Source organism: Clinocottus analis, unplaced genomic scaffold, assembly GCF_023055335.1.
Source record: "Clinocottus analis isolate CAN_PGR_092001 unplaced genomic scaffold, fCliAna1.0.p SCAF_21, whole genome shotgun sequence".
Taxonomy (NCBI): domain Eukaryota; kingdom Metazoa; phylum Chordata; class Actinopteri; order Perciformes; family Cottidae; genus Clinocottus; species Clinocottus analis.
This window is the reverse complement of record NW_027175943.1, coordinates 6052338-6080040: the sequence shown is the minus strand read 5'-3', so window position 1 is coordinate 6080040 and position 27703 is coordinate 6052338. Positions and strand designations below refer to the sequence as shown.

Here is a 27703-nt window from a genome sequence, read left to right as displayed (position 1 = left end):
GGAATATCAGCCTCGACTTTTAGGGTTTTGGATGTGTTGTGGACTTTTTTTGGGATCGGAAAATCCTCCTATTGGAGCATCTTCTTTTTAAGGTAATTAGGGAACAAAGTTTGAAAAGGTTCATGTGAGTATTAAATGCACTTTCCCTTTGGATGTCATAAAGTCAGTAGGTGAAAAGTATTCCACCCAATATCTGTATCACATCAGATGAAAAGGAAAAAGTAAAGCGATGAAATTAAATGAAATAAATATATAACATCTTGTTGGCCATACACATGACACTGGCTGTACATATATATATAAATGCAGCATTATGAATAGAAGCGTATAGCTTTCAATGGCTGAAATTAAGGTTTGCAGCTACAATATTACTAAGAATCTGTTATCGTGGAATTATTCTGTATTATTTATCATCATGGCAGTCCCATAGCCTTCTAGGTTTGTGTTCAAGAGAGAAGTCCATGTGAAAGTATTCACGTCTCCTGAGGTTTTAAAAAATGATTTTATTGAAATATATGTATATTTAAGTGGTATATAGAGTATTTCTAAGTAATTCTATAATAAAAAAGGAAAATGGAAAATGGTAATAATCCCGGCGGCCTCTTGTCGTCTCTTGGTTACGTGGCCTGTTCGCCAGTTTGAACGTGTACACGACTTCCCATTACGTAACCACACTCTCACAATATCCGTTTGGAGCCAGCAATAGCAAATCAAAACAAATACTGAAACAAAATGATGTGCCGAAACAACCCCTCTCTCCAGAAAACTCACAAGCGGAAATAAAAAGGGGGAAGAATAAGAAGAGTTTTTTCTCGCGAGGCAGCAACAGTCAAACAAAATAATTCATTGCAGTGACAGCTGTCAGCGTCGCAGTAATACACGGCTCGCCTTGCTGAGAGAGACTTTTGTATATCACCGGGCCCCGTGGTGCCACAATGAATAAAGCATGAGGGAAACACGGGGAAAGTTGTTAGCTTAGGCAAAGAGATGCAGCCACTTCTCCCTGACCTAGATTTACAGCAAGCAGAGTCATTCTGTCTGTCCCTCCTGTTGTTGCTTTTGCTTTCCTCGTCTCCAGATCGTTCCCCTGGACTGAGACTGGGAATCGGCTGATTTATGCCACGCAAGAATTCTTTATTTTAAACATGAAAAAAGATCATTTTCTTCTTTGGATATTACAAGAAACCACTGGCCTGAGAAGTATCATTTGCAGCATAAACAACTGGATATTGTGTAAGACGTGCAGATTCACTTTTGAGAGGACATTTAAGGCTGTTTACATAGTTCACATAGTTTTCCGCTGGAAAAGGCAACGAGATCTGGATATCTGGAAACCAATTCAACCGCACACACACTCATGTTGTGCGACTGCGACTGACTGTCCCCTAAGTTACTGGTTTTGCACTTTATTAGCCTGTGGCCTTTAAAAGCTAACAATACAGTCTCAGCCCCTCGTCACAGGTTGCATATGCAGTGAGTAGCTAAACCGAGGCGTGACACTTCTTCCAGGAATGTTTCTCTCAGGTTTTCTTATCGTCTTCACCTCGCGACCTCTATGCTGGCACGTTGGGAACCGTCGTGGTTTTGTATATGATGATAATCATGTATTTCTGCATGATGAAGGCTGGTTGAAAGCACAGGGAAAAGACACCGTGTCAACCTACCGTTTCATAGTTTAGATTTACGATGAAAGTAGTAATTCAGCTGCTGTAGAGTTCCTGTAAGTAAAGTAAGTAGTTTGATTGGTCAAAAAATGTTTCGATGTCTAGAAAAAAATGTTGAAACAGGCGTCACAGTGATGGTGGTGTTGCGTATGCAAATTTGACATCGAACGAACCAATTTTCCACTAAATGACACTCAGTTTTAACAGAGATGTCGAGACATCTTTTTATCTGCAAATGACCCAAACTAGACTCAGCGTATCTTTTCCAGCTACACGCAAGTGTTTTCTTGTTTGTAGCAGTTGTTGTTTTTGGCACGCCGGTGCATTCTTCAGTTGGGTGAGCAGCAGTGTTTTTGTGAGGGAGGGAGGGATCTCCAGGGCAGCGGTGCGAGGTGGATGTAAACAGAGTCATAATGATGGCTTATTGAACAGTGGTCAGAAGGGGCTGGTGTCAGAAAGGTCATGGCGATAGCGTGTGTGTGTGTGTGTGTATGGGGGAGGGAATCGGGCAGGTGAACACCTCAGCTCCCAGGACACGTCACACTCCTCTGCAGCTAGATGTAGGGCAGCGGGTCGATTGCATCGACGAGTATTTTCATGAACTGATTTCTTCCTGGAAACATAATGACATGCAGGGGGAAGGGCGGTTTGAGCAGGTCATTAAAACCCACACAACATGACAGAGTACTGGCTGCCAAAACACAACCACACACACTTTAACTCCACTGGAGTTTGTGTCCATAAACAGCTGAGGCGTCATCTACGGCTAAATGGCCTTTCATCAACGGTAAAGCGTCGAACCTGCGGTCAGACTAAAATACATGTTAAAGCATGTACGTCTTCATCAATATTCAATGCCACACCCGTTAATATGGAGGCATCTCGTCTACTCACTAACCTGATAGGATGTCCCTTTGAACCACAGTATGGATTTGATCTTCTGAACAGGAAATACGACTGCTGCGTGTGATGAGACCCACTGCCCATTCTGGGGTTTTGGTGTCGAGCACTTTATCTGGATGCAGTTGTGTTTTTTAAGGCTTCTGTTCGTCAAAATCATGAGACAGCAAAGATATGAGACATAAGTCAGAACTTTTACTTTCTAGGTAAAAAAAATAATTATGAGATGATGGTAAATTGACTTTGTCAAAATGTATGAGTATGGTGTACATGGGGTCCATACCTGGAAATTATTTTTGTTAGAATTATGACAAACTGTCAAAATCTAGACTAAGTTGAAATATATACTAAAATACAGACTTAAATTACATTTGAGAAATGATTTTATAGGTCGAAATGATGACTGTCATTTAAAGTCTTTTGTCAAAATCTTGTCATAGATACCAAGTCTAAATACTTTATTAGTCAAAATGATGACGTAATTAGACAACATTATGAGATGCTAGATCATATATATATAATAAAATCAAAACAGTAGTCTTTGTGTCAAAATATACTATTTTCTAAGCAAAAATGTGAAGTAAAAATGACAAAATGTTATTTTTATAACATTCCATCTGTTTTTTTTCCTGGCATAAATGGGCCTTCTTATGAAACAAGGCTTAAGAAATATTTTTTTTAATATTTTGAGTGAACTGACCCCTTCAGCTTCAGTAGTCAATTTGCATTAGTGGCTACAAAGGGCAAATGTCTTATCATTTACTGTCAGAAACCTGCACAATAAACTACCTGAGAGACAGGTACACGATACAAATATAAAATAAAAATGATGCTAACAACATTAGCCACAGCTGTCTTTGTCTTTATACGTTAGCTACTAGACAGATTTAAATAGTCTGTCCGTATGCTGCACTGCATCAATGGTGTGATTGTTGTCGCTCACATGAACACACAAACCCAGAGGGGATACTTCCCATCACCCCGCTGCAGTCCCTGGGCGGGCCTTACTGGTTTTGACATTTGAGCCACAGGGTGATGGCAAACTGTGTTAGAGAGACACAGCAGTGATCAGCCGTCCAGAGGGGACGACATGCAGCTCACCCCTAAAGTCCCGCCAACAAATAATTCATACCGCTAACATTTACTTTGTTCCAACGCTGTCCGGCCTTTATCCGCCGCCCTCTCTGTGACCCTCAAAGTACTTGTCTCAGGTGGATTAATTGTACATAGAAGCTTTTAAAGTTGTGCTGCAGTGGAGGGAGAAGTTGAAAAATACCCAGAGTGCTCGACGAGGAGAAAAAAAAAAGATACATGACAGAATTAATCATCTTTAAATAAATATAAAGGATGCAGCTTGAAATACACTTTAATATACGGGCAGTGTACAAGAAGAAAGAATCAGAGGTGTCAACCGAAAGCTGCACCAGGAAGCGTCACATGTTGGCAGCCTCGCACAGAAGAAAGAGGACCCTGTAGAGTTCCCAGAGATGATGCAACGTGGCATCAATACAACTCGCACTGCTCGGACCTCAACTTCTTCCTCTTTGCGGGGACTTTTCCAGGCGGTTCAGCGGACAGAGTGAATACCGTTAATCGGAAAAGTAGATACGCCATGAAAAGAAACCAACTGAATGAATGCAGTCCAACTAAAGTGTTCGTGGGGAAGGAGCCGAATCAAAAGGCGTCGTTTCTCATCTTCTTCAAAGGTCTGGTGGAGGGCCGCAGCTCATCCGGTCCGTGGGCGAAAGCGCAGTGTTCGGCCTGCAGGGGGCAGCGCTGGCGGTGGTGGTCATAGAACCAGCAGGAGCGAGTTTTCAGGGCACCGGGGGCGACGGGCTTCCGCTTGGTATCCGCCCTGGAGGACTTCCTGTCCCGCCAGTCTCGTATGTAGACCCGCCCTCCTTCTACTGCAAGGGGAAGGAACACAAAAGAAGATTCCAGACCTCTGCAGAATGAAGTGCTTCCTCTAAAAGTGGCAAATAAATCCCACAACTACCTCGAAAGACTTGGTGGTTGTTCTTGAGCAGCGTCTGAAGGCCTCCACACTCCTTCTTCAGGAGCTGCAGGGTTTCCTGCTCCAGCAGCCCGGCGACCTCGCTCACCGAGAGGCTGCCTGAGGAGGAGGAGGAGGAGGAGAGAGGAGGGGAAGAACGGGATGAAAGAGCGAAGAACAGAGAGTGACAGAGGAGCAGGAGGAAGTCTTTTCGCTGCTACATTCATCAATATATTAACGCGGCGCTTCAGGCATGCACAGAAATAAAAAAAATAAAAAAAAAGGTTATCCAACACCACAGTCAGCTGATGTCACCGGTTGTTTTGTGAGAGGCGGAGCTGAGGCATCGTCTCAGTGGAAAACGCTCCAGCAGTGACGGGATGACCGACGCTGGGTGTCAAACATTTTACAGGAAGAGAGGAGAGAAACACCTTTCAGAGTAATTTAGGGCTGTGAAGTGCGCTCAATTAAAAGAAGCTCCAACCAGCCCGCTTTTCACCGCCGCAACTCCCACCGACGGGTTGTGAGCGTGAGTCACTGTCGAGCCACTGGGACGTTCATTTTAGATACTAAAGAGCAACAAAAGTAGAAAGTGGGATGTGGAAAAGCAGGAAGTCCTATGCTGTGAGTTTAGCGAGTCGGCAGCAGATTACTGAGCAGAACCTCGCCTCTGGGCTTTGTTTCATGAGCCTTTTCTATATTTCTGGCGTTGACCTTTTACCCCCCAGAGGAGAATTCAATCAGGACTGCCCTTTGGTTTGTACAAATGACAGTCTTCCTCCCTTTTTCTCTGACATATTGGAAAAAGGGCACACCGCGGGATTTGTAATACTCCTTTGTGCCGCTTCATAACAATATTTGACCTAAATCTGCCGACATCATGAGAGCTACATCATACTTTTACTCAAAATCTCTGGTGGCACGTCAGTCGACCCTTGTTTGCTTCCAGATTATTGAAGATGAGATCATTTCACTGGGATTATATTATATCCAAAAGTTTAGTTCGCAAAAGAAATGAAGGTACTATCTGAAAACTAGAATGTTTTAATATTTGCGTTCTGGAACAACATGAATGTCAGAACGGTCAACTCATTTTTAGTTTTCAAAAGGATTGTAAACTTGTATTTTTGAGGGTTACACGTGTAAATGAAATGTATGTATTTTTTTTCTTTATATGGAATTAATTATCTACTTGAATTGATGATAATTCAGGAGAGGAATATATAAACACTTTATACACATTTTTTACATATTTTTTTACTATTTATTTTATTTCATCTGTATATTTCATATTTTTGTGTCTTACCGTTTAATTTTTTAATTGTGTTTTTATTACTGTTCTACTGTTTATTTATATTACTTGATCTATGAGGGACTAATAAAGGACTATCTTATCTTATTTTATAAGCATTATGCTTCTACATATACCTTTTCAGTCTTTCTTTTTTGTATACTAGATTGTAGCTTTACTTCTTGTATTGTATGTAATGAATGAATGAAGAAAACACATACTACTACTACTACACATCTTTTTTGGGGTATTTTGTTTATATAATGTGGCACCAACGCTCCAACTACATTTTGAACTATGAGGGTTTTCAGTTAGCTAAAACATATTGTCCTCCCAAATACATCCTACACTTAGCTGGTAAAAATCGCTGCGTTAATACCTAAAATATGCATCACACTCCCACATTCACAGACACGCACAGGGCCAAAGACGGTCCTGTGTTGCGGCGTGTGAAAGCGGGCAGACTGCCGTCCTGCGGCCCAGACGCCAGGGAGCTCCAGGCCTTAATATAATATCAATACGGCGTTTAGAGCTGCCCTTTACTGCCTCCAATGTTAATGGGGATTAATGGGAGGAGGGCAGTATTGACAGAGGAGACTCTGCTTGGACTAAGACCAACAGAGACGATTATTAATGGCTCGGCTTGACATACAGTTGGACTTTTTTCTTCTTTTTTTTAGGATGTGCAAAACGCTAAGATGGCCGGTGATTGATTGCTTGTTGTGGAGGATTGTTTTTGCTGCTTAAGCCAATTCAGAATCAGGCTGAGTGCAGAAGATTAGCTCCAAGATTGCTGAGTGGTGAATAAAACATTTGGAGGGATCATTACCATGAGCGCTGCCGTCATACAGGCTTGCTCCCGATTTGATTTTATCGTCTGTCAAAACCTCAAATTGTTTCGTATATATACCTGCGAGTCAGAATTATCAAGATTATTCAAAGGTTGGGCTAGAAATATGACAAAAAGGCATCTCTCTGTTGACTTCTCAAGTAGTTCTCTTTTCTTGTGAAGTACAATCTCGTGAAAGGCCAAACAGCCCTCCCACTCACAATCATAACGCTCATAATAACCATAATCACAAATCAGCTGCCTCTGAATAACTGGCTGTAAAAACAGGAACGTAACATTTATTTTTAATTCCCGACGTATTATTATGAAAGGCGGCTTTTTTCAATATAGAATGATGTGCCAATTACTTCTAAATTATTGTGGCAAAATGGTTTGGTTTTTTAAAATGTGGTAGTAGTGAAAATGAAAACGCGAGCCCAAGTTCACATATTCAGATTGCTCGTGTTGACCATTCATTTATAAAGCATGACTTTAATTGACCAACGGCCGAGGCTCTAATACGATGAACAAGGTGTAATCGTATGTGTGAGGGGCGTTCAGTTCAGCAGGGGAGACTGCGGCTGTGGAGGATGATGAGGATGAGGATGAAGAGTCTGGCCAAGATTGGCAAAAGGTTTGATGGTAGGCGCCCTTTGGTAATAACATACTGTACCAGCTCACACCCACTCCCTCTTTTCATGCAAGCTGTTACTGTTCAGTGCAAAATATACCGGGGGCACGAAGACACAATACAAAGAACCTTCTTCTGAATTCATTTTTTGCCTTATTGCACCTGACGTTTTTGACTCATTTGAGGTTTTAGTGTTGCAGAGTGTAACGCGAGTTCCACATTGTCTACACGCCGACTTTCATTCTCTGCATGATTACATAACTACCTGAGCCCAGTCAGCAGAACAGCGCGCATGAATTAATAACTCGATTTAAAGCTGCCGTGAGCTTTTTGAAACGCCGGAGAGAGACACGGTGTTTATTTCAGGTGACAAATATCATGGTACGGAACAGCGGTACGGCTTGGGCATTCGTCAACACTGGCTTCAAATGATGAACTTTGCCGAAAGTAAGAAGAGCTTCCTGACTTTGATCGGGCAATAACTGGACAACGAGTCCAAGAATCAGACCAGTCGGACTCGATTGTCACGAAAAGAAGTCCGACGACACTCAGGTTTGACACCAAGAGCCGCACACACACACTGTTGAAGAATATGTGCAACAAATGTGGACTTACACTAAAGCCGGGAAGCTGTGCAACAAACATTTGCCTCATGCATCACCTCAAATATCTAAAATGAAGCGATATAAACATCATATCATAATCTTTGAAGATATATTAAACCTCGCCCTGAATTTAGCGTTTGTTCTTACACAGCAGATAACCGGTCGGAATACCTCAATACAAATGCATCTTCATGCATAAATCATAGATGGTGGTGCATTATTCATCCAGTCATCTCTGTACAGGGTCACAGACTCCTTTTATTCGCTCTCCTTCATACTTTCTCCCGCGAATTTCATCACCGACATGTTTTAATGATAGCAGTCCCCATCTCCTCATGTCATTCATATTGGTTGTGTGTGTGTGCGTGCGTGTGTGTAGCAGAGGGGGGGGGGTGCAGAGGCGTTGACAAACGTGATGTGTGGGCGGTGTGTACATGTGTGTGATGCAGTGTGCGTGCGTATGTGGCGCAGGAAGTGGCTGGCAGAGAGTGAGATACAGAGTTCAAAGCGGCGGCGCTGTGTGTCACGAAGGCCCTGGTGACTGATGCAGGGTGGGGGGGGGGGAGACAGGGTGTTGACGAGAGAGGGGTGGGTGGGTGGGGGAAAGGAGAGGGGGTGAGGTTGGGCAGGATAACGGAGGGGAGGAATCAGACGAGAGCTTCAGGCTGCAGAGAAATATATTTGAGAAGAAAAAAGATACTGACGAGAAATGTGCTTGGAAGGCAAATACATAATCAGTCTCAATGGAGTTAAATGAATAGTTTGAATAGTTTTTGTGCTAAGCTATGCTAACCAGATGCTGGATGTAGCCTTATAACTAGACTGATAAGCTAAGCAACCTTCCAAAATGCATTGTTGTCGTATTTTGTTGGTTCTAATGTCGTTGTCTTCTGTGGAGAACGTACTATTTCAGCCTTATTGCATATTAAAGACGAGTATGGCATCAGTTATGTTTGTCAGCCGGCCTGAACACGTTGACCCTTTTCTCAACTTCCCTGCTTCTGTAGATACTAATCTTTTCCTCTGAAGGACACATTAATAGCTGCTCTGGGAAGAGACATCGCAAAGCGATGAATTAAGAAGCCTTCAAAGTGCACGACACCGGGATTGGATCTGTGAGCTTCACAGATAATGAGTCCTACTGTGAACCCGTTCATCACATGAGCAGCAGCTCCAGCGGGACCGGCGCAATACATTTTTGTTTCGTGGCCGACGCGATTTTTTTTTTACCTCCTCGATTCCAGTCCGAGGAGGACGGCCCGCCGTCACCTCCAGTCATCCCCAGGAGAACGTTAGCGACCTGCAGCACGACGCCGTCAACAAAGTCCCGCGGGAGAGCGGCGCAGTTTCGAACCGTCTCGACCGCGTCTCTCGGCCTGAACCCCGCGCCCCAGCCGCCGTCGGGGGGCCCGTCGGTGTCTTTGTGCCCATGGCAACTGTCCCCGTCAGTTCCCGCGCCCGACCTTTTCACCGCGGCCCCCGAGGTGGACCGGTGGCTCTGGATGTAACGAGCTCTTCGCCGCTCGGCCTCGGGCTCGTCGGACAGCTGGTAGTTTCTCGACTTTCCCACCAGACACACCTGCAGAAGAAAAGAAGAAGAAAAAAAAAAAGGGAGCTTAATGTCAGGACGACTCCCATGGGTGCTGAGGTCCTGGAGTGTGTAACCACAAAATGATGAGTACAAATCCTTAATATGTGCGTCGTAATAGAGAAAACAAACTGATTATGTCGGATCCCTGCACATTTAAAGCCCAGTAAATATGTGCTTGTTCCATTTCTGTGTCCATGTGTATTGGAGCCATTAATGGCTGCCAGCTGTGAAAGAAAGGTCCCTTTGGGGACAATAAAGATCCGATTTATTGCTGTCTGTCTGCACCAAATGAGGCTCAGGTGGAGAAAAAGGCAAGGACGCACAGCTGGGCCTGTTTGAAGAACAGCATTTTTACGATAATAATCATTCTTCATAATTCCAATGAGCTTTTTCTACATGTAACGGAAGTCAGTGTCACACCAACGACATCAAACGGCATGAGGCACATGTGCATCAGCTGTTGGAGAAACGCTGTCGATTATTTTCAAAAGTCTTACGATCAAAATAGTACATAAAGAGTGTAAGGAGTACACATGAGGTTTTGATTGGTCATGTAAAGTAGTACTTAAATGCTGTATAATGTCCTCTGAGGCTATTGAAGGCTATGGAGAGAGCGTCTATCGGGAAGGGTCTATGGACATTATCAAGTTGCATTGTGGGAAGTGTAGGAGCTTTTGCTGCGCGACCAAAACTAAGGGTCAGTATAAAGGTCAGGATATGTGAGCATCCGTGTTTGTCGTGCTTTGTAACTTGTTTCAGAGTATAGATAAACAAAACAAACATTTTATATATGACACATGTTTGTGGATAAGACGAGTGAGCTCGTATTTTGGACTCCGTAAGCCTACCCGTTTGGTGGAGGGGATTCTCAGGCAGTCCTCCTCAACGTTGAAGCCACTGACTTGGCTCACCTCCGTGATGAAATCGATGTATTCTTTATACTGAGACTTCTTACACTGGCGTCTCTGGTATTTGGCATAGAAGTCGAAGAAACAGCAAGGGAGGACGAAGTATCGGCATGAGTAAGATGACCTGCAGCAAGAGCAAAGGAATTCTTACCCAGTGCCAAAGACAACGATGATTATAAATCACTGGTGAACTGACTTTTCTTCTTCGTTTTTTTGGGGGGATTCTGAATCTCTACAAAAGTCAGGAACCAAGAATCCATGAGTAGATATTATCATCTGCAGTCATTTTAGAGTAAAGTAGAAGACTGAGGTTCAACATCGCCACCAGGTGGTCGCCTTAGAAAACATGCAAACTTGCGAACTGACATGCAGGAACAAACACACGCGCACACACACACGCACACACACACACACACAAATTCACACATCCTCCCTCTGCCCATAATGTTATTCCAAATTAGAGAGATCAGCTGGCACTCGAGCTGCTGAGTGAGATTGTGTCTGCTGATGACTCGCCTGGCAGCTATAACGGGGATCCATGGTGTGAGCTCGTCCGAGTGGTTCCCAATCAGCCAGTCCGTACCCGGAAATAAGAAGCTCTCGCTGGGAGTAATTGCCTTTTCCTGAAATAGCAAAGACCAAAAAAAGCACAAGAGCTCCTTAGAGCTCAGAGGATGCATGCAGCCGTGATTTGATTCTCAATCACTTTATGGAAATTGTCCAAAAAAGGACATTTTTTTTCCTCAAACTATTAATGTGTCTCAGTACACCTGTCAGCGGGAGCGGGGGGGGGGGGGGAATGACTTTGAGCTTTCTTGACAAAACGATGACTTTCAAATAATCGAAATACCACGAGCCCATCTAATGCAGCAAAGAATTTCACATTCAACGCTGAGGCCCGCGAGGTTCACAGAGAGCCTCCAAATGAAGATTTAAGAGTACAGCACCCTTGGGGCCTGAGAAAGATTGCTCTGCCACATCCGCTCCCAAAAAAATCTGTCAATAATAGATGACCTGAAATGGAAGCAGTCAGCAGCTTGTTGTCAAGTGAAGGCCTGAGTCCAGGAGGCAGACAGGAGAGTGCAGTGTTTTGGGGGCTGGTTTCCCTGCCAGGCTGTGTTGTTTACACGGGTTTGTCTGGATTCAGTCCCCTGTGCAGTCGTAGTGTTTTCTGTTCGTAGCTTGTGGGAGTTGTGAAATCAAGAGTGTAAAATGTCAGGTAATGTCAGCGTGACACTGTTTGATTGCTGCTGAATACACACAAAAAAATACTTGCAATGGATTTCAGTAAATAATTAACTGTTAAAAAGGTTCATTCGAGGCCAGCAACTGTTTCCTTCTCAATTAATCTGCTGAATAATTAATCGAGCCATTCTTTGGTCGATAAGTGCCAAAAGAAAAGTGAAAAACTTCACAAAAGTCCCGGTTAAAGGTGAGGAAAATAAAGACGCATTTTAGTTGGTTTAAATGTGCCCATGCATTTTAAATCCAAGGTCATATTTTCTATGTGCGACTCTAATTCAATTTATTCAGTCTTTGACAAAAGTTTCAGTCTCATCGTCTCTCCGTTTGCTGACGAGGATCTCGTGTTGTCATAAAGCCATATAACATTTATATCATTGACCTTGACCTCAGATGGGTTTGTCAGCGACCTGATGTACGTTTTGTTCTCCGAGACAAAAGATTGTCTCACATTCTAAAAGTTCTCTTAATAATTCGTCCGGTTAGAAAGTTCTAAAACGTCTTCCCCCAATGAAACAAAGCACAAAGCAGCAGCAGTGAGGGGGTGAAGCAGCTGAAAAGACACCGACAGCGTGTGCGACATGGATTCTCAGTTTCATGTGAAAAGATGATTGCACCATAATTAAAAGCCTGAGCAGGGGAACAATGTGTCCGCCTTCTTGGCGCTCAGCTCGCTCACCTCGAGCAGAGTCTGGGGGCCGTACATGTCCCAGATCTTCCTCTTCCGAACATCGATGCCCTTTCCAGGATGCTGCAACACAAGACGGCCTGCAGGTCAGCGGCTAATCGCTCTCGCACTCGTTCACACTCTCAATGACACACGCAGTGTGTCATTTCAATTACGCCTGTTTTCCTCACCAGCATCGTGTCACTGATCACCTGTGCAGATTGGACTGATTGAAAGATTTGAGGAGTCGGTGTTTTTACAAGAGCCAGTTTGTATATTGTATGGTGGTTTAAATCTGTTTTTCCTTTCTAAAAAAAAGATAATTGGTGGCTGAATCTTATTAGAGTTGCGGTGCCAGTCAGCCAGACACTTGGGTCCAGACAAGAGCATCAAAAAATATTCAATTAATTGATTTGTCTGGCCTCAGATCAGTTTTAGATCTGAATAGGGACGAGCCGAGTACACCATTACCTCTGTCTGTCCAATCAATTAAATGATCTGCATTTGTACAGAACAGAGTTTAAACCAAAAGTTATTTTAGGCCTAAAATGAGCATTAAGGGTCGCTGTATTTATCCTTTAATACAAAACTATTTACCAAACAGCCTCATACTTAAGCTTTGGATTAAGGTGTGTGATCAGACAAAAAAAAGTACTACATTTCTTCTTGATTAGAAAACTAGAGTGGTTGGAAGTGTTGCATTCAGTTTAGTCCAGAAATTGGCCACGGCTTATATAGTTATTACATCAGAAACAACCAATCTCTGTCACATCCTGTTTTATCCTGAGGCTTTTGATGATTCTCAGAGAGCTTCTAACCAGGAAGTAACACATGTTACATCACAATCAGCCTACATGTATCCAGCTCACCCCTTCATTGGCCAATATGTGGACCAGGAGGCCGTTTCCACAGCCCAGGTCCACAAAGGACTGTCTGGCGGTCAGACCTTTCTCTGCTCGCTCCTCAGCCCACAGCACCTGCAGCAGAGTAACAGAGACTTGTGTTGATGAGAGCCTTCGATCGGCGGCAGTGTGACACGTGCAGCTGCTGCCGACACCCTCTCACCTGCCTCTGGCATGACGTGCGAATCAATTTGCTGCGTCCGAGCCATTTTTTTTTTTTTTTTACACTCAAATTAATTCACCCAGCTCTGGTTGCGTGACCGGACAACATGTGACAGATAGAAATGAGTCTCGCCGACACAAACGTGTGCAGCATCGACATGTTTGTAGACGTGGCAGCGGTCACACACACATTTAAGGTAAGCAAGACATGAGGGCTATTCCTCAATTCACATGTGAGGCTTTAGGACTCAATTCATGTAGCATTGATAACTCGGTCATTGATTTTGATATCAAAACACACTCACAAGGAGATATGTAGCAATGGCAACATCCTCATAGACAAATTTCTCAGGATCTGTAACCTCAGGCCAAATCTAGGGAGCGTAGGAAAATAAACATCAGTATTAGAAGACAATATTAACAGCATTAGAACGGTGTACATTCATAAAACAACAGCCTTACACTGAGCAGACTTTACCTTGACCATGGCCTTGTACTTCTCTTTCAGCTGCTGGTACATGACGCTGTACTTCTCCACCGGCAGCAGGGACAAGGTGCTCTTGAACTCACTGCTCTTGACCTCGGTGGCCCAGCGCACCAGTTTAGGCAGCAGGTCAGAGGACATCCAGGGCAGCTTTGGGTAGGCCACGCCATCAGAGAACCAGGCGTCTGAGGCCAAAGCATGCAGCTCCAGGGACCTGAGGATGAATCTAGATTTTATTATTTTTAATTGTTAAAAACTATTATTCTAATTCACAACAGTTGATGTGTTTAATCAAATTAGCCCACCATAGTGTTCACAGAAAAGAAAGTGGGGAAAATGGGGAGTTAGTGAACACGCAGTAGCTAACTTATTTTATTTTTTACTAATCAGCGTATTCTAAGTTAAATTAAAAATGAAGGCCGATTGAATTTATACTTTTTTTGTTCCCATTCAACAGTTAATATCAGACAGTGAATATCTTTTTGCATCGTGGTAGACTGTAGAAACAATGGAAAAATAATCAAATACTTTTGTATTTCCTTTTAAATGCAACTTCCACATTGTCAATAAACCAAACAATGGAAAAGAATGATGTGTGAACATTTACTGTGTAAATACTTCAGAAATAGCCAACCCTTTCACACTATTGTGGATACATAGATTGCTGTTTAAGTTTAACACACAAAACATTTTCCTTACACATTACCAAAGCTATTTTCATTTTAAAAAATAAGGTATCCAGACACACAAAAAATGGACACGTTATCTTGTCAGTATTTCTGAGACCTCCCGGCCACCGTATTTGGACTGGACTTTCAGCCACTCACCATTCGTCACAGTCCTGATGGAGGACCTGTAACTGATAAATGTTGCCCTTTTTAAGAGACACCTGTCCTTCTGAATCCTCTTCAAATGGAAGAAAGGTCACCAATTGTCTGCCAAAGTCTGAAACAGACAAATACATTTAAAATAAAAGGTTGTCATAACAGAGCAGAGCCTGGTGGAGCCTTTCACTTCACTGCAGTCTTACCTTTGAGTATAACCTCTTTCTGCAGGTTTGTCCCATAACTATTCACTTTAGGAATAACTGTTTTGACACTAGAAGACCAGATATTGTCCTTTTCGTGCGTCTGTGCCGGTGAGACTCTGCTGGTTATGAAGGACAGCACATCGTGGGTGAGTTCAGGATCATCCAGCAGGAACAGCAGAGCCTCTCTGCCCACATCTTCACTCTCCGACACCTTCGCTCCGCAGAGACGCTTGTTGACAACGTGAGGTTTATTTATCCACACGTCCACAGCCGACCAGAAGCCCTCTGGAAGAGTCTTACATTCTCCTGGAAACTTTATGTCAAAGAGTTTGGGCATAATTGAGCATCAGACGCGACGACAAGCCATGTGTTTACAAACGAAGGGTAAACTTCCGGGTTGTTTTTACTTTATTTATTATCAAAATATAGTACTTGAATATAAGACGTGCCTTTAAAATTAATTATTGTATTGTATTCATTCATATTCTCGCGTATAATAAACAAATGTGGAGCTTTATTGTCAACATTAGCCTATGAAAATTAAAAAAGAAGAAATATGTCGTCGCCATATGATGACGTTTCCATAGGCGACAAATGTCGGACTGTATCCAGCAGAGGGCGCTGTTTCTCTTTATATGCATTTAATCAGCAGCAACATGGCTCCTTTTAGAAAAGGACAGATTGTTTTTATGACTTCTCTTCACTGCTTCTTTTCAAACAAATTAACAAACAAATTTCCAAATCCTTAACTATTGTGACATAATCATCATTCAATTTTTAGGATGCAGCATCCATCTTGTAAATTCAGGTTGAAGAACATCCCATTTACATTATTTCAGATTATTTGCACATTATGCATGATTAATATATTTTATTTATGAATAGTATACAAAAATAAAATGTATAAAATATTATTGTATATCTACTATATCCATTTGATGTAAAAAAAAAAAAAAAAAAAAAGTATACTATTGATTTTCAACATTAATCAATCCTAATTTATTATTTTAATATATTTTTTCAGTCCTGTTTATTCTTATCCTTGCACTTCCGTTCAGAAGATCAAAAAATTCTTCTTTTCTTAATTTTGCCTGCCTATGATCTAATATTTTGTACAATTAGAGCATCTCTGTCATCTTAAATAGGGTTCGCGCAGAGTATTATCATTTTCTGTTTGTTTTTAATAGCTCCATAATCTAACGAAAATGAATATATTCTGATATTTCATACAGATTTTGAGAAAATTCCATCTGGCATGTTTGGTGTCTTTTGAAAATTTGGGATCTCCACCAAAATTTAGAATAGAGTTTTGTGTTAAAGCTTTTATGTGAACATTAAACTCACTAGATCTTGTCACATTATCTCCTTTCACATGCCGTGATAATTGACTCTTTTGGGCAAATAATGCAAACAGATGAATCAACTTGCCTGATAATTGTTCACTCTTTGTTCCTCTGTCCGACATTATATATCAAATTTCTTTGACTGCGTTGTTTCGTACTGTATCTATATCATACATATAAACCTGTGAAAAAGATTTCACTCATTTCAAACAACTAAAGCTGAATTTCCCAAGCAGTGCTTCATGTGCCACGTCCCTTCACCTCCACCATTTCTCTCAGACACATGAAACAAGACATGGAGAGCTTCCCACACTGTAAACCGACTCTGAGGAACTTCAGCCTCAGAGACTGCAGACAGCAGAATGTCAACATCCGGCCCACACACGCTACTTCAAATCCAGGAAATGACAGGTTTTTTACTAAATACCTGTCTGGATGATTTACTAATTCATCCCCACGTCTTTTTTTTTGTTGTTTGGCAATGTTAGCATTCTTTGTTAAGCTCCTGGTTGAATCCTAATCAAAACAAACTTCTTTAAACTACTGGTTGAAAACCCCCATTTATTCCTGCCATAGCTTCTTCTCAGGCTTTAAGCAAACTGTCCGCTGTGTCTTCATCTAGTTTACTTGGAAGTGCATGAAAGAGGTAGAAAGCTCTTGTTTGCAGGGTCCTTTGAATGGCGGAAAGCTTTTGTGTGTTCTGAGTAATTCAGGAAGGCAGGCAGGGAGGAGCTACGAGGGGAGAAACTGTACCATAAAGGGCAAAGTGCAGGCAGGTCCCTCACAGTGCTATGAGTTTTATTCAAATGAACAGTCACATGGGAGGCTGAAGAATCCTGTAAAACTGGCTCGGCAACAGCAGCTGGAAGAGAAAAAGACATCTGAGTTTCTTTATTTGACTCATGGCAAGTTTCTGTAACAACAAAAAGAACCAAGGCCAATAGATTATTCATCATGTTTATGTTCTTTATAGAAATAATTTGAACTTCAGCATGACTAACTGGACATTTTAATAACTCAAAGTTCGTCATAGCAGCAGTTAAAAAGGAGTTGATGACTTCTGATCGATTATTGGAAACAACACAATCAATTAAGTGTGTAAGTCATCGGATAATTAACTTGTTTTTGTATAATTTCCATTTATTTCAGTATCAAGTTAAAACTACAACAGTCCGATCCAGCGGCCCTGCAATGAATCCTCATGGAGGTCAATGTTCACTTTAGTTGAAACCCTTTCACAGATGAGTTGAATCAACTTTATGATGATTTTAGAAGCTGACGTTGTGTTTGCGATAAACTCTTTTGTGTTTTCCTGAGGTGCGTATTTGTTGTCAAACGGGGTGAAACAATATTATTCAAGGACACAAAAAGCCTGCATATTGATCATGAAGTGAAATTACCAATGACAAAAGTTTAAAACAAAGAACAAACATCAGGCTATCCACTTGAATGAATGAAGGGAGGATTATTTTATTCAATAGTTAAGTTAAAGATAACTTTATTATAGACCTCACACTAGCAGTGTGTCTTGTGTGTACACAACAACATATCATTTAGTTTAAGCTGTGTACATTTGTGTAACCAAAAGGAACAACGGAGCATTTAGTTTTAATTTGGTACATTTTTTGGACTCAATTCATTCACTATGACTTGAAAAGACTTAATTATTTACCGTGTGAAATTTCAAAATATGCAAAGAACGCATGTTTAACTTCCCCATCAGGTTGAACCACATTGCCACGCGGTTAATGACTCTGTGACCGACATTATTGTGCTGATGACTTGTGTCATTAACCTTATTATTATTTTAGTGCAGGTGCCTTAGTATTTGTGCTGGGTTGAAAGCTCAGGTGAGACAGAGTCAGGAAGAGGTGTGGTCAGGAGGGAGACTGGAAAGGGGAGGAGCCACAAGCTGAACTCACGCAGGTAAGCTCACTTACGCGCTAGGAAGAGACGTGGAAACATGTAAAGTTACAACAACAACAAAAGATAATTCGACACCATCTCTGCGATAACGAGACTGAATCTATCAGATCGTGAAATATTTGAGGGAGGTTTAGGATTCAGAGAAGAGCTGTGATTTGTGGGAAAGCCCTCTGTCTGCGTCGCCGGAGGTTTCGTTGCCAACATGGATCTCTTGTCTCGGGGCGTGTTTGATTACGAAATATAGCTGTCAACCACCGGATAACTGAGTTATTTTTTGATTAACGGTAAGTTCACGTTGTTCCGTCGGGGTTCTCTCTCTGTGTGAGCGGGTCTGCGGGGACACACAGTCTGAGGAAAGTCAGAAAGTTTTTGAACATATCAGGTTTCAAAGAAGATCTGAGTGAAATAACTAGCAAATGTTATTCTAAATGCATGAAGGCTTTCTTCTAAACGGTACTTTTAGAGATGTGTTGGGAATTCATTATTAATGGAAGTCACCCACATGAAGTTAATGTGTGCATTTACAAGTAGTGGGAATACAATATATTGGGCTTCCATGTAGTTAGTTGAAGGCTACTGTACTTAATTCAAATGTTGTGGTACTTTACTTAACTTGCATACTACTTTACTTTACTACATAGCAGAGATAAATATTTCACTTTTTACTTCTTACATTTTTTTGACAGCTTAATGAAATGTGTTGCATTATTATGGATTAAATGACCAGCTACTCGAGGGTTACACAGTAATCCATCACTGATAATAATTCAATAAATTCACACAATCAGCAAAGATACACACAGAACAGGTGTAATTTATTAAAGGCACTTCTTTGATAACAGATAAGAATAAAAGTGTGATCTAATGTCAAAGCTTTTTCCTTCTAATGAAGCTGTCTGTCATTGATGGATGAGGGCTTGATCTTTTTCTAGTGCTCAGCCAGAGGACACCTGCAACAGAACTGCCGTTGTGGTGGATGATCAATGCTCTTGGCCATTTGAAATCTCAGACAATGTCCTATCAGATAAAAGTCAGGCTCGCTCAACTTGTTTCTGCTCAGCTATAAAAGCTATTAACTAAATAGTTGCACAATTAACACATGCCTTTGGGCTAGAAGGGGCTCTCAGTAGCCGGCCAGGTTAAAGATTGAACCCTCTGTACACAAAGGGAAGGATCACATGGCTCTGTTTGTTGACCAGTGTGCATTTTTCCCCTTTTTGGAGTTGATTATGACTCGCAGACAATTTGCCTCATGCGCATTCAAGTTGGGTTTTTAAATAATTGGGTGTTGTCCCTGTATATTGATGCAAGCCCAGGCTCGTGCCCTCTTGCGCTTGTCTTGTTTTTGAAGCATCAGTTGGAGCCGAGTGATCGCTCGCAATGTGGTTCTGCTAGTTGTTTTACGTACATGTTAATTTTGTAGCTGACGGGGGAATGTAGGAGGTCTTTCCTGACTCATACCTGCAGGGCTGATAAGCGGAGGATTTACAACTCTACAAGCCTCGCTTAACAATGAGAGCGAAGAACTGGCCGTGTTTTACCTTCTCCTTTTTCACTCAACAAGGACATTAGTCATCCTGATTATTGCACCTGTCAGTCTGGACACTGCAATAGCGTCACTGACCTCATGAAAGATGTTAAAGAAATGCAAATGAAAAGATAGTTAAGCTTGAAGAGCTCGATGCAGCTTTACAGGAGTACTGCTGTCGAGTCAACACATGGCACAACTTCAGCAGTTACATAAGTGTTTGTTGAACAGGATCCAGTCCGACTAGTGCCCCTAGAGCAGATACAAGCTAATGTTCCCAGCTCTCTGTTTCACTCCCTGCAGGAGTGCACAATGCAGTACACAGTTGTTCACTCGAGATCACTGATACCGAATCCACTTGCTCATGCTTCTGAGGAACCTTTATGTCGGCTCTTTGTTTTCTCCTCATCCAGCTGTTCCTCCAGCTGTTTGTGTCGAGAACTGCAAACATACGACACTACCTTAACGTTCTCTTGGTTATAAACACATGCAGGGGAGTAAATGTGATCAGCAGGAAGTGAATAAACACGTTGCCAGTATGAGATTTCCTCTGGATGGTACACAGAACAAACAGTTTGAAAAAAAGTTGGCACACAGCTAAAAGTAAGAACAACCCACACCGAGGGCGTTTTGTTAGGTCTTAGGTTAGGTTACCATTAAATAGGTGGCTTAAAGACGAGGGCGACCCAGAGCTCTGGTTCGTAATTGGCTCTTTTAGCTTTTCAGTCGTTCCTGTCGCGAAGTTTTAACAAGATTTAATGTCACGAATTTAGATGTACGAGGAAAACTGAACACTGAATACACGAAAGGGCTCACAACTGTCGTGTGACCTTTGACCCTCAAGGCAGGTCGGCCAGGTGATGCTGATGGACAAAGACACTCAGTGGCTGTATCATCTCCTGGTCGAGGTCCAGCTGGAGAAGTTCTACCTGCGCGTCAGAGATGGCCTCAACATCACCCGCACCGAGCACTTCAACTACGTCAAGGAGTCCGACCTGGAGCAGATAGGGATCAGCAAACCTGGTGAGCCAGATCGCCTCCCGTGATCGTCCTCGCCCGGGTACAAATCCATACGGTGTCTTATCAGAGAAGTTCAGGAACTGATGTTTGAATTGCTTTTACATAGTCTAGATTCAGAGCTGCCAAGAACATGAGAAATGACCTTTCCGTGCTGCTTCCTTGTATCTTTTGTGTGTTCCTTATTTATTCATTTCAAAATGGATGAATCGGACAATTCTTCTCCCAGATATTCAAAAGAGAGTAAAAGCCTCAGAGCAGATCAAGTAGTATTGAGATGTGATGGATGATTACGAGTCAATCACGTAGATTAACAGTGTTCAACAGCAAACTTCTCTTTCTTCTTCCAATTCCAGTCCGGCCTCCTTTCAGCTCTAATATGAAGTAGAAGTAGGATGTCATGATGGATATTATTACAGTCTTCTTTTTGTTCTGCCAGCACAAAGAAGATTATGGGATGCTCTGAAACGCTACAAGACGAATACCCGAGCCCGCTCATCATGGGCGTCCAAGGTCTGACACATGAAGCACATCAAAAGTTCATGTCCGTTGTGTGAGAACTAAATGTAACCAGGACCAATTTTTTGTTGTTGTATTCATTCATGGATGCGTGCAGGCGGCCGGTGGTCGCGATCGGGACGGAGGGGAGCAGTGCAGCGGAGGGGTCCCGGCTCAGGGTCAGGAGGCGGGTAGCCGTGCTCTTCCATGCCTGATCCAGGACAGCGAGCTGATTCTGGGAGAGAAGCTGGGCTCCGGGTCCTTCGGGGTGGTGAAGCGGGGAGAGTGGCACACGCCTACCGGCAAAGTGGTAAGGGACAGATTCGTGGAATTTCTTTCGCATGTTTTGAAGCCGGTTTTGCTTTATAGTCTGTATTCTGCGCACATGCAATCAAATAAACAGCTGCAGCACGCAGCTACCTTCTTTTTTTTTCAAAAAAGCTCTTACAAATCCACTGTATGCTCCCGGCTCAGCAACAAGCAGCAAACAGACGCGGTTAGCGACGAGCTGGTGAACACAGTAAAGCGTTTAGCAGATGAAAAGAGTTGGCGGAGACCAAAAAAGGAGAAACATTCATGACTTCTTGTACGTTTAAAGTCCTACGAGTGTAAATGTACATCACTCATGCTGGTGGTTTCGTGGCAGGATTGGGGTTGAGCCTTTCTCTTTTCACTTCTCTCAGCTGCCCGTTGCAGTGAAGTCACTGAGGAGCAGCCTGTCCAGGCAGACGGACACACTGACAGACTTCCTCCAAGAGGTGACCACCATGCAGTCACTGGACCACTCCAACATCATCCGACTTTATGGCGTGGTGCTCACACAGCCACTCAAGATGGTAAGACGTCTGGATGTTTAAACGCGGAGAAGCAATACAGATCTCAGGTGCGTTCAGGAGCTTGGCTACACAGTGACGTATTTCCCGCTTCCTGTAGGTAACAGAGCTGGCCCCCTTGGGCTCTCTGTACGACATCCTGCGCTCACGTCAGTACGAGTACCCGCTGCTCCGCCTCTGGCTCTTTGCGACCCAGATCGCGGCGGGTATGGACTACCTGGAGACCAGGAGATTCATCCACAGAGACCTGGCGGCGAGAAACGTCCTGCTGGCATCCAGGGAGATGGTAAAGATCGGGGACTTTGGCCTGATGAGAGGCCTGAGCCTAGAGAAGGATCACTACGTGATGAAAGCACACAGAAGAATCCCGTTTGCATGGTGAGGACTGTTAAGGGGAAAACGGGGCGGAGGAGGAAATAATACTTAAGATTCTCACTAATGACGTCGTCCTTTGTGGGATAGGTGTGCTCCAGAGAGTCTTCGTGTCGGCACCTTCTCCCATTCCTCAGACGTGTGGATGTTTGCCGTCACCATGTGGGAGATGTTCACCTACTGCGAAGAGCCCTGGTTCGGCCTGTCAGGCAGACAGGTACACGCATGCCAGCTCCATGTGAACGTTCCCTTTTTGCTTCTGGTGTCTGTATTCATGCCAGACTGCGTCCTTGTCTGGAGTGTTTTGGAATGTGTGTCCCCGCCCCGATGCCGTTGTCTTTGTGTGAAGTGCCCTATGACTCATGAGTTCGTGCCGGTGACTTTCGCTGTCTTCAATCCAGATTTTGTGGCGCGTGGAGAGGGAGGGCGAGCGCCTGGAGAAACCGCCGGATTGCCCCAAGGAGCTGTACGGCGTCATGCGGAAGTGCTGGGCCTGCAATCCCTCGGACAGACCCAGCTTCGTCCAGCTCACCACAATGGTGGCAGAGGTCTGCAACTTGATGCGAAGCTTTTAACCTCCACTGGGGATGAAAGCAGAAACTGTTCCTTAAAACGCTGCAGAAACTCATGGTTTTGCAGTAAATCTTGGTTTTGTTTGTCCTCACCTCTGTTGTCCTTTTTGTAGGCTCGACCGATGGAAGTGAAAGCAACGAGAGACTTTGCAGAACTCAGAAAACTCGCACTTGTGGCCAACGACCTTGTGACCGTCATAGAACATGGGTGGGTGAGAGAAAGGAGGGTGGGATTAAAAAGGGTAAAGGACTAGTACAATGAGCCTTTGTTAGGATGAAACAGGGGTTTAAATCAGCCGCCGCATTCCAGCCCTCATCTCCTGGAGTCCTTGAATGCAAATGAGCTTTGTTTGTTTGAACAATTCAGACACATGAACTGTTGGCAACTTTTTTTCCATTTCAACACATTTCAAGCAACATCCATATGTTGTACGTGTAAACTAAGCTTCTTCAGCTAACACTGAACTTATTTCTCTCTCTCTCTCTCTCTCTCTCTCTCTCTCTCCCTCCCTCCCTTCTTCTCTCCCTCCCTCTCTCTCTCTCTCTTTCTCTCTCTCTGTGTGTGTGCAGTCTGGAGCTGAGCGAGTGGAAAGGCCAGAACCAGAAGACGCTGGCAGTCGGCTGGTTTCCCGCGAGCCTCACCGTGCCGTCACACGCTTCTGCTGCCGTCGCTGCCTCTGCAGGCAATTCCGGGCCCAACCCGGCTTTTTACATCTCAACCCCGCTGAACGGCAGCCTGCAACACACCGGGCACGGAGACACCAAACCCGAGCGCAGCTGGGGAGCGCCTGACACCCTGGACGAGTCAGTGACACCACGCATTCATTTCTCTCCATTTCCTTCTTCCTCAAAAGATGTACATCTGGAGAGAAGCTCCTTCTTTTTGCTTCTGGAGGACAAGAAACCATCTCTGTTTTTTTACAGCACAACACTGTGCTGTCAAAGCGGAACTGAAAGTAACTTGTATTGCTTTGGCCGGGCCACAAATAAGCATGTGGTAAAAAAGTTGCATGGCAGTAAACTGACTCAGCAGGTAAAGTTTACTGCCTGACTTATTTGAATTTGAAGCATTAAAGCAGTCGGGCACAATGTCTGTCTGGTTTTTACATTCAGAAAGTCCTTTCCTAGTGGCTTATTTAATAGTTTGGGTTTTTTGAGTGGGTGTCACTTTTATTGCCTTGTAGCTTTTGCAGCTGTTCTCATTCATTGACCTTACATAATATTACAAAACAAAGAAAGGAAAATCCAAATTACAGCTCCCATTTTCTGATTCTGCCTCCACGGGGTCGACAACCACATAAACTCCCAGCTCAGGTCAATATGTTTCATTGCAGAGCGACAGCGCAGAGCTGAACTTTCAGCTGCTGTCAGAAACCATAGTCGGTGTCAAACTAATGTGTTCACGGTTCTGATCTGTGCAGCAGTAACAGCTGGAAGACGGGCCCCGCCAGGGAGAGGGAGGGCTCCAATCTGCTGAAAATGACAGGTAGGTAACTCAAAACGAAAGCAGCCGGAGACTGTAGCGGGTTAAGCTGTGAGATGATCATTTTAATATCATGATATCATCTGGGGTTTGGAATGCTAATGAGCATATCTGTAATCTTGTAATTTCCTGGTCAGGCTGCATTAAAACAGACTTCCTCGTTACTTAATGATTTATGTATTTTATGCTCATCCTCATTAGCTTCCACAAAGTGGTTGCTCCCCCGTCCTCAGGCCCACCAATGATTTTACCTCACAAATCCTGTCATGCATCATTACTATAGATTCCATATTGCATTAAACCATCAGAGGTCGACACTGCTCGGCTCCAGTGAGGAGCTCTATAGCCTGGAGAAAAATGTCTGCCACCATTTTCATCTTTCCATCCATCTGATGCATCACTGCTCCAAATGTGTCACGCCGTCTAGGTGGTCATGCCCTGCGTCTTTTACAGACCCGAAAATGCCTTAAAAGGTTTGACGTACAGCTTCATACAAATATGCATCATCATATTTATAACGCATGCGATTCTAAAACGCTGCTTGCTATGAAGATATTACACAACAAGCCTCTTTTCCGTCCAGGTAGCTGAATGTATGTTATTCATAGTTGCTCACCAGTGTGCCCTCTGGTGGCTCCATCAGGCTCATAGCATGCCCACATACTCGGATCCCTTGCTCCCTCTTTATGCATTAAAAAGGCCTTCCTCGTGTCTTCAGGTATGTCGCAGAGCCTTGAGTCTGTTTTGAATGGACAGCGGCCGAGGGCTTACACAGTCGGGGCGCTCAGAGTGGACCAGCAGGGCCGACTCATGCCCCCGGTGATGGCGGCTCACAGCGCGGTGATGTCGGACCCGCGCCGGTTCAGCGAGGCCAGTATCATTCCGCCTCCCCGGCCGCCGCCACCCAACCTGAAACGCTTGAACATGAAACCCCAGAGGAGGCCCACGATCCACCCGGTCCCGGGCAACTCGTGGCCGCCGCCGCCGCTGATCACGTCCCCTCCAGCGCAGACGCCGCCTCAGCCTTCACGTTACCCACCTCACCAGGGCCTCGGGGGCTCCAACCTGGTCAAGATGGCGCACATGGCGCGCTCGACCCCGCAGCTGGACGAGCCCACGGACATCAGAGAGAGGGAGCGAGAGAGGGAGCGAGTGAGAGAGCGAGATAAGGCTCATGCGCAGAACACGAGAGAGAGTCTCACCGCACAGGTAACGGGACCGGTTTACCCTCTTCCAGCTTCTTCTGTGTAAAAGCTTGTTCATCGGACTAAAGTGCAAAGCGTTGCTGCTTCTCTCAGATCATGGAGGCAGTTCACGGCGTGACCATTGAAGAGGTTCATGCGGCTCTTCAACGTAGCGACGGGAACCCGGTGCGAGCTGAACAGCTGCTCAAGGTCAGGCCCTGAAATTACAACGTTTAGTTTGTGTATTTCTTTTAGATAAATAGAGAAAATCTACAATGTACCTTTTGTATAAGAATCTGGCTGATCTTTCCAAGTGCAACCTTAATCAATTACAAATACAAAATGTTTTCTCATTGTAATATTTTTGAAATTTTGAGGAAATTCGAAACACATTATTTTGTAATTAACAAAAACTGGAGCATGTTGCAGTGCAGGACGTACTCGACAATGGTTTCACAGCAGGTGCTTTGCATTTCAATGCTGTTGGCAACACCTGCACAGAGGTGCATTTACCTGAACATTTCAACCCCCAAGAAGAAAACGAGCATCTCTCTCTGTCTGACTCCTTCTCCATGAATGCTGGAAGGCGTACGTGGACACGCGTATCTCAAAATGTACGTTTTTTTGCCACGTCTGAACCCTGTCTTCTTGATTTGTGTCTTCTCAGTTGGAGCAGCTGTACTTGCTGAGCCTCTGCTCCCGAGAAGACTGCGTGAAGATCCTCTCCAAATACCAGTGGAACCTGCAGCTGGCCAGCAGCTACCTGATCCGATGGTCACGGGAAGAGAGGCCATCCGTTAGTACAGAAAGACGAGTCTGAAGGGATTTTATAGCTTTTTTTTTTTTTTTTACATTTTATCCTTCATAAGTGGTCCCCTTTTTTTTATAGCAACAATTGTTGCACTGGAAGCTGCTCAACACAACTTTGGGAACAAATGGGAAGGTCCAATGCATATGAGTAGAAAAGTAAAGAGGGAAAAAACTTCAAACAGGAATTTAGCAAAAAAGACTACTGACTGTTTTTGTATTTTTAATGATATACTGTTTAGCACATTTTGTGCATCTTGCAAAGATTTTTTGGTATCCTAATGCATTTGTATATATTGTATGAGAAATGATTGCGTATCGAATAAAAGTGATTATCTGGTCTGAATGCTGAGCTGCAGTGCGGAAGTGCACGATTGCTGTGTATTGTGTAACACACTTGAAGAGGAACACTTGAGAAGTGTCTGTGCAGTGCATCCGGAAAGTATTCACACCGCTTCACTTTTTCTGCATTTCTTTATGTTACAGCCTTATTCCAAAAGGGATTTAGATTCATTTTTTCCCTCAATATTCTACACACAACACCCAATAATGACAAAGTGAAAAAGGTTTTGTCAAATCTATTAAAAATAAATTATTCACAGCCTTTGCTCAATACTTTGTTGAAGCACCATTAGCAGCAAATACAGCCTTAAGTCCTCTTGCGTAAGATGCTGCACGCTCAGCGAACCTATTTATAGGCAGTTCCTCCCATTATTCTTTGCAGAACCTCTCAAGTTCCATCAAGTTTGATGTTTGATGGGGAGCGTCGGTGCACAGCCATGTTCAGATCTCTCCAGAGATATTTAATCGAGTTCAAGTCAGGGCTCTGGCTCAGCCACTGAAGGACATTCACAGTTATCCCGGAGCCACTCCTTTGTCGTCTTGGCTGTGTGCTTCGGGTCGTTGCCCTGTCGGAAGATGAACCGTCGCCCCAGTCTGAGGTCCAGAGTTGTCATCGAGAATGTCTCGGTACATTGCTGCATTCATCTTTCCATCGACCCTGAAATTGTGACGACCACAGGATTACAAATCAATGGTGGACTAACAAGTTTGAGGCCTTTTCCCAGGAGCCCTGACCCACGGATAGACATGTACAGACACACTCCCATAAATACTTGCGTGTATTTCCCACATTTTTCCAGAGGATGGAGCAGTTTGATAGTCAATGTGACTTGGGTGGATGCTTTTTTTCTCTCCTTTTGTTGCATCTGAAGTAGGGCAAGGCTGAAGTCTTTACAGCT

The 27703-nt window shown here is 43.6% G+C and overlaps 2 protein-coding genes across 6 annotated transcripts; one reads left to right on the top strand and one right to left on the bottom strand.

Annotated features, from left to right (window-relative positions):
* Positions 1–3934: 3934 nt before the first annotated feature.
* trmt44 (tRNA methyltransferase 44 homolog) lies at positions 3935–15316 on the bottom strand. The gene is made up of 11 exons (XM_068588230.1): positions 14900–15316; positions 14697–14814; positions 13864–14083; positions 13691–13759; positions 13191–13298; positions 12334–12405; positions 10929–11035; positions 10353–10536; positions 9144–9492; positions 4561–4677; positions 3935–4471 (listed from the first exon to the last, which is right to left on the bottom strand). Exons 1-11 carry the CDS (start codon positions 15234–15236, stop codon positions 4239–4241), a joined length of 1914 nt encoding a protein of 637 aa, XP_068444331.1. The 5' UTR covers positions 15237–15316; the 3' UTR covers positions 3935–4238.
* On the top strand, positions 14906–26795 carry tnk1 (tyrosine kinase, non-receptor, 1). Of its 5 annotated transcripts, none has more exons than XM_068588227.1 (15): positions 14906–15045; positions 18059–18168; positions 20545–20719; positions 21153–21226; positions 21330–21521; positions 21895–22047; positions 22145–22422; positions 22507–22633; positions 22818–22964; positions 23102–23196; positions 23559–23792; positions 24410–24474; positions 25190–25680; positions 25770–25865; positions 26323–26795. In XM_068588227.1, exons 3-15 carry the CDS (start codon positions 20557–20559, stop codon positions 26473–26475), a joined length of 2268 nt encoding a protein of 755 aa, XP_068444328.1. In that variant the 5' UTR covers positions 14906–15045; positions 18059–18168; positions 20545–20556; the 3' UTR covers positions 26476–26795. The 5 variants fall into 5 exon arrangements, with proteins under 5 accessions (XP_068444328.1, XP_068444326.1, XP_068444327.1 ...); XM_068588225.1 differs by having other exon boundaries at positions 20541–20719; XM_068588226.1 differs by having other exon boundaries at positions 18054–18168; positions 20541–20719.
* The last annotated feature ends 908 nt before the right edge of the window (positions 26796–27703 follow it).